Source organism: Poecilia mexicana, unplaced genomic scaffold (genome assembly GCF_051168715.1).
Source record: "Poecilia mexicana isolate PSO_F unplaced genomic scaffold, ASM5116871v1 scaffold_19, whole genome shotgun sequence".
NCBI lineage: Eukaryota > Metazoa > Chordata > Actinopteri > Cyprinodontiformes > Poeciliidae > Poecilia > Poecilia mexicana.
The window spans coordinates 26,757,291-26,764,790 of record NW_028263388.1 but is presented as its reverse complement, the minus strand read 5'-3'; the positions used below and the strand labels follow the sequence as shown (position 1 = coordinate 26,764,790).

General features: G+C 62.9%; 1 protein-coding gene across 1 annotated transcript; it reads left to right on the top strand.

The window, feature by feature from the left end:
- Nucleotides 1-1,584: 1,584 nt before the first annotated feature.
- On the top strand, nucleotides 1,585-3,933 carry LOC106910487 (uncharacterized). Its single transcript, XM_088016424.1, has 3 exons — nucleotides 1,585-3,372; nucleotides 3,448-3,696; nucleotides 3,775-3,933. Exons 1-3 carry the CDS (start codon nucleotides 1,585-1,587, stop codon nucleotides 3,931-3,933), a joined length of 2,196 nt encoding a protein of 731 aa, XP_087872550.1.
- The last annotated feature ends 3,567 nt before the right edge of the window (nucleotides 3,934-7,500 follow it).

Here is a 7,500-nt window from a genome sequence, read left to right as displayed (position 1 = left end):
TTATCGCGGGGCAAAGCCGGCCCGGTTTGACGCTAATCGGTTACAAATTCGTAGTAATTCGGGGGCACGTCCTAGAGACGAACCAAGACCACCACCGTGTTCAGGAGGCCCGGAGCTTTAATACGGTATGCGGCATGCACGTATTGGGGGCCCCGATCTCCAGGGTAGGTCGGGTCTCCAGGGGGGCTCAAAGTCTGGGGCCCCCTAGGGCCTGGATCCCGGCCCTGGGGGGCGGGGGGCCCGGACCAACGGTGGCACACGGTCCGGGGGAAGGCCCCGGACCGGCCCACCGAGTTGGAGACCCCTGGCTCTTATGGTTGGGTCTCCAGGGGGTCTCAAAGTCTGGGGCCCCCTAGGGCCTGGATCCCGGCCCTGGGGGGCGGGGGGCCCGGACCAACGGTGGCACACGGTCCGGGGGAAGGCCCCGGACCGGCCCACCGAGTTGGAGACCCCTGGCTCTTATGGTTGGGTCTCCAGGGGGTCTCAAAGTCTGGGGCCCCCTAGGGCCTGGATCCCGGCCCTGGGGGGCGGGGGGCCCGGACCAACGGTGGCACACGGTCCGGGGGAAGGCCCCGGACCGGCCCACCGAGTTGGAGACCCCTGGCTCTTATGGTTGGGTCTCCAGGGGGTCTCAAAGTCCGGGGTACAGACCAGGAGCCGGGCCTGGAACAAGAGGCACCCGACACCCAGGGAGAACCACGCTCTCCACACCCACCTGCGCACCCACACTTAAGCACCCCTCCTCGGACTACACCCCTCCAGCACGCAGGCCCTGGAGGGTCGTGCCCCTGGTAAGGCAGGGACACTTAGAGTTTAGAGGGTTGGGGTTCCAGCCTGGATGTCCAGCCCGTAGAACGGGAGCTGGACGTACAGCCCGGGGTTCCAGCCCGTAGAACGGGAGCTGGACGTACAGCCCGGGGTTCCAGCCCGTAGAACGGGAGCTGGAGGTACAGACCGGGAGCCGGGCCTGGAACAAGAGGCACCCGACACCCAGGGAGAACCACGCTCTCCACACCCACCTGCGCACCCACACTTAAGCACCCCTCCTCGGACTACACCCCTCCAGCACGCAGGCCCTGGAGGGTCGTGCCCCTGGTAAGGCAGGGCTCGGTGTGTGTAGGAAGAGGGGGTTGGATGGTGGGGGCGATTACGCCCCTGTATTGGTACCATCTAACTCTAACCCTCCACTAGAGTCCTAACTAGAAAAACCGGAGTCCGGAGCAAAGGCCCCGATCGCGCCTGGGGGTCGGGGTTGTTTTTCGGGAGGTTTGTCTATGTAAAACCAGGTTGGGAATCGGGGCTGGGAAACGCGTCCGGCTCTCCAGGCCGGAGAACGGGACCCTTGAACGGGACCCTTGAACGGGACCCTTGAACGGGACCCTTGAACGGGACCCTTGAACGGGCCCCGATAACGGGGAGGGGGGGGCGGGTTAGTTCGACATCGGGGGTGGGTCTTGGGTCCTCCGGATGTTACATAGCTAAAGTCGTCAATTAGGGAGGACCACCCCTTCCGCCCCGGCGGCCATATTTAGGGAGGAGGGTTAGCCCAAATTCGCTCATTTGCTATCGGATCATTGCCGAGAGATGACTGGAGCGAAATACAAAAGCACCTGCCCTGTGTGCAGGTATGCTGGATACAGGCTGAGGGAGCACTTGGACAACGTTCACCACGTCCGGAATGGGAAGGAGCGCAAACTCCTGCTAGCCTTTGCTAGCGGTCGTTTTTCGGTGAACGGGATGGCGTGCTGCATCGACGGCTGTCAGTACCACGGGCCCCGGGTCGCTGAACACCTCCAGAACGCCCATCGAGACCTGAGCAGGCGGAGGAAGGCCCGGATGCTCAAGCGGCTTCAGTGGCGCCGGTTCGTGGAGCAGGTACGTCGCCTCAGGGCTTCCAACCCCACACCACCGCTCGCGACCGAGCTGGATCTGAGTGACGAAGGGGAGGAGAGCGGGCCACGCTGCGAGGGGCGCGGTCAGCCTACCTCCTCCGCACACCCAGACCACACGGCCGCGGCGGTGGACGTGGGGCGCAGGGCGGACACGGAAGTCCGAAGGGAAGGCGTGCCTGGCACTACACCGGCGTCACCTGGGCCGAGCATCGCGGGACGGACACCTATCCCGCTTCCCTGGCGACCTGCACCAGCAGCCCCTCCAACGCTGCTGGTCATGCCTTGGCGGGCGACGGCGGACAAAGCGCAGGGCTCCTCTACGCAGCCCGGGACCGACGGCCGGCCACGACGGGCAGCTCCGGGTGGAAGCTGTCCGCCGGGACGACCGAACGGGCACCGCGACCGCGGCGGCCTCCCTGCGCCTCCCCCCCGACACATCGAGGCCCAGGGCTCCTCTCCGCCGAGCGACAGAGACGCGCCAAGCTGGAGGGCAGCTGCGGGTGGCAGCTGTCCCCCGAGACAGGACGCGCCTCCACAGAACGGCGACGGCCTCCCTGCGCCGGCCGGTTTCATCGAGGCTCTGCGCACGGCACCCAGCTGGCCTGCCGTGCCCGAGGACGACCCCCCCTCGTCACCCACTTGGTCGCTTCCGTGTGGTCAACCGAACCGGACCATCACCATCAGCAGCAGCAGCAGCGACAGTTCTCCGGAGAGGTCGCTGCCAGACGGTCAACCAACGGGAGCGGCTGCGGCGGATTTGAGGGAGGAGACGCACCGGACAGCCGACAGACCGGTGGGTGGAACGTCCGTTACCTTACCGGAGACGATCGGGTGCTACCTGGACGAGTACGCAGAGTTCATCATGTCTGTCGGACTCTCCAGAAAGCATAAAGAGAACACGGTTTCAAAGGTTGGCCGTGTGCAGGCTTTCCTGACACACATGGCGGGCGGCAAGACTGAATTGAGCTCATGGCTCTTTCTCCACGACCCGGTGCGGGCCGTGGAGTGGCCATGCAGATTGCTGCGGGAGGGTAGAGCCATCACCACGGTTAAGGTGTACCTGACAAACACGAGTCAGTTTGTCACGTACTTCACCGAGACCCCGCCCGCAGATTCGGCCCTGGGAGCGACCCAGCTCATCGCGCTCTCCAGAGCCATTAGGGCCGCAACACACAAGATTTCTGCCGGGGTAGTCCTGCGTCAACTGCATGTTAAGCACCAGAAGGTAACCCGCGCTGTAACACCGGGGGTTCTCCGCAGATGTGTGTCTGCGACGAAGGAGCTCATACCAGGGCTATTGCGATCGCTTTCCGAGAAGAGCTGCGACGCTACTCAACGACATCTGTTTATCGGGGCCTTCTCCCTCTTGATTACGTGTCTCTACGGCCACAGAGCCGGCGTCATGACACATCTCAAGGTGGAGGAGATGGATGAGGCGAAGCGGGAGTTCAATCCGGGTGACCCTGGATATGTGCTCAACGTGAGTGTATCACACACACACACCCGGTCAAAGTTTGCGTTCCCTTACCGGATCTCTCCCTCTCCTCTCTTGCAGATACAACACCACAAAACCAACCGTGCCTTCGGGCACGCGCAGGTTTTTCTCACAGCGGAGGAATTCGGGTGGCTGGAGGCCTGGATGCAGATACGAGCCAGGCTCCAGCCGACATGCGACCTGGTGTTCTTCAACACCAACGGACGGATGATTGAGAAGCTGAACAAGTTCACCAGATCTGCTTGGCGGGAGCTGGGGATGCCAGGCAGCCCGTCCCTAACAGACCTGAGAACCGCCGTTGCAACGATGGTGAGTGGATCAACATTCAAAACCACCATGATCCATCACCTGGAAACCTAACCCTTCTCCTGCACTCCCCCCCCCCAGGCCAGAGACAGTCAGACCAGCGAGGTGAGGAAGGAGATGGCCAGGCTGATGTGTCACGACACATCCACCGCAGACAGATTCTACGCCCTCCATATGAACGCCAGGCAGCTGGCAGCACTGAGGCAAAAGTTTGACAGAGCCAGGGAATGCCCACAGTGAAACACGGCCACAATAAAAACGTTAAACCTGGCTGAACTCTCTCCCTTCTTTGCCGCATTACATGTTCGCACCACAGACCCCCAGGGGTCCCTCAGACTAGCACGCCACCGGGTCCCATCCTCGAACCCCCCCCGCCCCGCTCCAGAGAAGGGGGCGGAGGGATCTAGGTGGCCCGGTGGCATGGCGCACAGAGAAGCAGCGAGAGGGCCAAGTAAACGCTTCGTTCTGTGGGGGGGGTATGCGACCGGCTTCCGGGCATACTCCGGCTGCTGCCTCGCTCCTGTTACACACTGCTGCTTCACTGTCCGCGCTCCTTCAGGCCTTCCTTGGATGAATTGACAAAACCGGATAGGATAACCGGTTCTCCACGGAGCTCCAGACCTACACCTGCGCGCGTCTAGAGTCGAGCCCGCAAGGCTGGAGGAACCCTCCACCGAAGCGCCGGTTGCCAGAGCATCCGGGGCCGGCGGGAGCCCTCCATGGCAGGCCACAAGTGCTTGATCGGTCGGATGGTGTGTGTAAATGTGTGTGGGGAGACATCCGCCGGAGCTCCAGACCTCCGAGCGGGTCACCTAGGCGGGGTCAGCCCGCTGTCGGTGCTCCGTCTTCGGCCTGGGTCCAGAGAGACTCCCCGCTCCCCCGGGGCTCCACGGAGCTCCAGCCCGACCGGGAGGACCCCAGGACCCATCAGAGGGACCGTGGGGACTCACCTGCCGAAAAGGAACCCGCTGCGTGAAAGCCCCGGTTCTCCAGGACAAGGTGCGACTTTTTGCCGAAAAAGCGCTTAAAAACGGCCGAAAATGGGAGAAAAGAGGGCTGACACCCCCTTGGATGGACTCCCAAGGCATCAAGGATCACGAAAATATGTCTGAGTGTTGAAACACTTTGAAAATTTGCGAACAGGGCCCTCTCTTTTGACTCTCTCCTGATATCGTTCCGGCAGTGATTTTCATTGTAAGGTCCCTAAATCCCTCGGCATTACTACTTTTTCAAAAGCCCATATCTCCCTCATTTTTAAAGATAGAAGCATGCGGACTTCACCAGGCTGTTCCCGGGACTCTGGAGATTCGAACCATACCCGGTTTTACCGGATAAAATGCATTTTTGACCGATTTCGCATCACATGTGTTGCTCATTTCCAGATCTCACCCTCAGGTAGAGCTCCAGGCCCGCACACACATGCAGGGGGCCGTGCATGGAGCTCCAGGACCGCACACACATGCAGGGGGCCGTGCATGGAGCTCCAGGCCCGCACACACATGCAGGGGGCCGTGCATGGAGCTCCAGGACCGCACACACATGCAGGGGGCCGTGCATGGAGCTCCAGGCCCGCACACACATGCAGGGGGCCGTGCATGGAGCTCCAGGCCCGCACACACATGCAGGGGGCCGTGCATGGAGCTCCAGGCCCGCACACACATGCAGGGGGCCGTGCATGGAGCTCCAGGCCCGCACACACATCCAGGGGGCCGTGCATGGAGCTCCAGGCCCGCACACACATCCAGGGGGCCGTGCATGGAGCTCCAGGACCGCACACACATGCAGGGGGCCGTGCATGGAGCTCCAGGACCGCACACACATGCAGGGGGCCGTGCATGGAGCTCCAGGCCCGCACACACATGCAGGGGGCCGTGCATGGAGCTCCAGGCCCGCACACACATGCAGGGGGCCGTGCATGGAGCTCCAGGCCCGCACACACATGCAGGGGGCCGTGCATGGAGCTCCAGGCCCGCACACACATGCAGGGGGCCGTGCATGGAGCTCCAGGCCCGCACACACATGCAGGGGGCCGTGCATGGAGCTCCAGGCCCGCACACACATGCAGGGGGCCGTGCATGGAGCTCCAGGACCGCACACACATGCAGGGGACAGGGCATGGAGCTCCAGGCAGAGGACCAGGCATGGAGCTGCAGGCCCTGACCTCCAGGCAGAGGACCAGGCATGGAGCTGCAGGCCCTGACCTCCAGGCAGAGAACCAGGCATGGAGCTGCAGGCCCTGACCTCCAGGCAGAGGACCAGGCCTGGAGCTGCAGGCCTTGACCTCCAGGAAGAGAACCAGGCCTGGAGCTGCAGGCCCTGACCTCCAGGCAGAGAACCAGGCCTGGAGCTAAAGGCCTTGACCTCCAGGCAGAGAACCAGGCCTGGAGCTGCAGGCCCTGACCTCCAGGAAGAGAACCAGGCCTGGAGCTAAAGGCCTTGACCTCCAGGAAGAGAACCAGGCCTGGAGCTGCAGGCCCTGACCTCCAGGCAGAGAACCAGGCCTGGAGCTAAAGGCCTTGACCTCCAGGAAGAGAACCAGGCCTGGAGCTGCAGGCCCTGACCTCCAGGCAGAGAACCAGGCCTGGAGCTGCAGGCCTTGACCTCCAGGAAGAGAACCAGGCCTGGAGCTGCAGGCCCTGACCTCCAGGCAGAGAACCAGGCCTGGAGCTAAAGGCCTTGACCTCCAGGCAGAGAACCAGGCCTGGAGCTGCAGGCCCTGACCTCCAGGAAGAGAACCAGGCCTGGAGCTAAAGGCCCTGACCTCCAGGCAGAGAACCAGGCCTGGAGCTGCAGGCCTTGACCTCCAGGAAGAGAACCAGGCCTGGAGCTAAAGGCCTTGACCTCCAGGAAGAGAACCAGGCCTGGAGCTAAAGGCCTTGACCTCCAGGCAGAGAACCAGGCCTGGAGCTGCAGGCCCTGACCTCCAGGAAGAGAACCAGGCCTGGAGCTAAAGGCCTTGACCTCCAGGAAGAGAACCAGGCCTGGAGCTAAAGGCCTTGACCTCCAGGCAGAGAACCAGGCCTGGAGCTGCAGGCCCTGACCTCCAGGCAGAGAACCAGGCCTGGAGCTGCAGGCCTTGACCTCCAGGCAGAGAACCAGGCCTGGAGCTAAAGGCCTTGACCTCCAGGCAGAGAACCAGGCCTGGAGCTAAAGGCCTTGACCTCCAGGCAGAGAACCAGGCCTGGAGCTGCAGGCCTTGACCTCCAGGCAGAGAACCAGGCCTGGAGCTGCAGGCCTTGACCTCCAGGCAGAGAACCAGGCCTGGAGCTGCAGGCCCTGACCTCCAGGCAGAGAACCAGGCCTGGAGCTGCAGGCCTTGACCTCCAGGAAGAGAACCAGGCCTGGAGCTAAAGGCCTTGACCTCCAGGAAGAGAACCAGGCCTGGAGCTAAAGGCCTTGACCTCCAGGAAGAGAACCAGGCCTGGAGCTAAAGGCCTTGACCTCCAGGCAGAGAACCAGGCCTGGAGCTGCAGGCCCTGACCTCCAGGAAGAGAACCAGGCCTGGAGCTAAAGGCCTTGACCTCCAGGAAGAGAACCAGGCCTGGAGCTAAAGGCCTTGACCTCCAGGCAGAGAACCAGGCCTGGAGCTAAAGGCCTTGACCTCCAGGCAGAGAACCAGGCCTGGAGCTGCAGGCCCTGACCTCCAGGCAGAGAACCAGGCCTGGAGCTGCAGGCCTTGACCTCCAGGCAGAGAACCAGGCCTGGAGCTGCAGGCCCTGACCTCCAGGCAGAGAACCAGGCCTGGAGCTAAAGGCCTTGACCTCCAGGAAGAGAACCAGGCCTGGAGCTGCAGGCCTTGACCTCCAG

Bases quoted from the DNA above. Each gene is read 5' to 3' on its own strand.
- LOC106910487 (XM_088016424.1), top strand. From the start codon at position 1,585: ATGACTGGAGCGAAATACAAAAGCACCTGCCCTGTGTGCAGGTATGCT. The intron at 3,373-3,447 runs GTGAGTGTATCA...CCTCTCTTGCAG, and splicing joins ACCCTGGATATGTGCTCAAC to ATACAACACCACAAAACCAA. The intron at 3,697-3,774 runs GTGAGTGGATCA...CCCCCCCCCCAG, and splicing joins GAACCGCCGTTGCAACGATG to GCCAGAGACAGTCAGACCAG.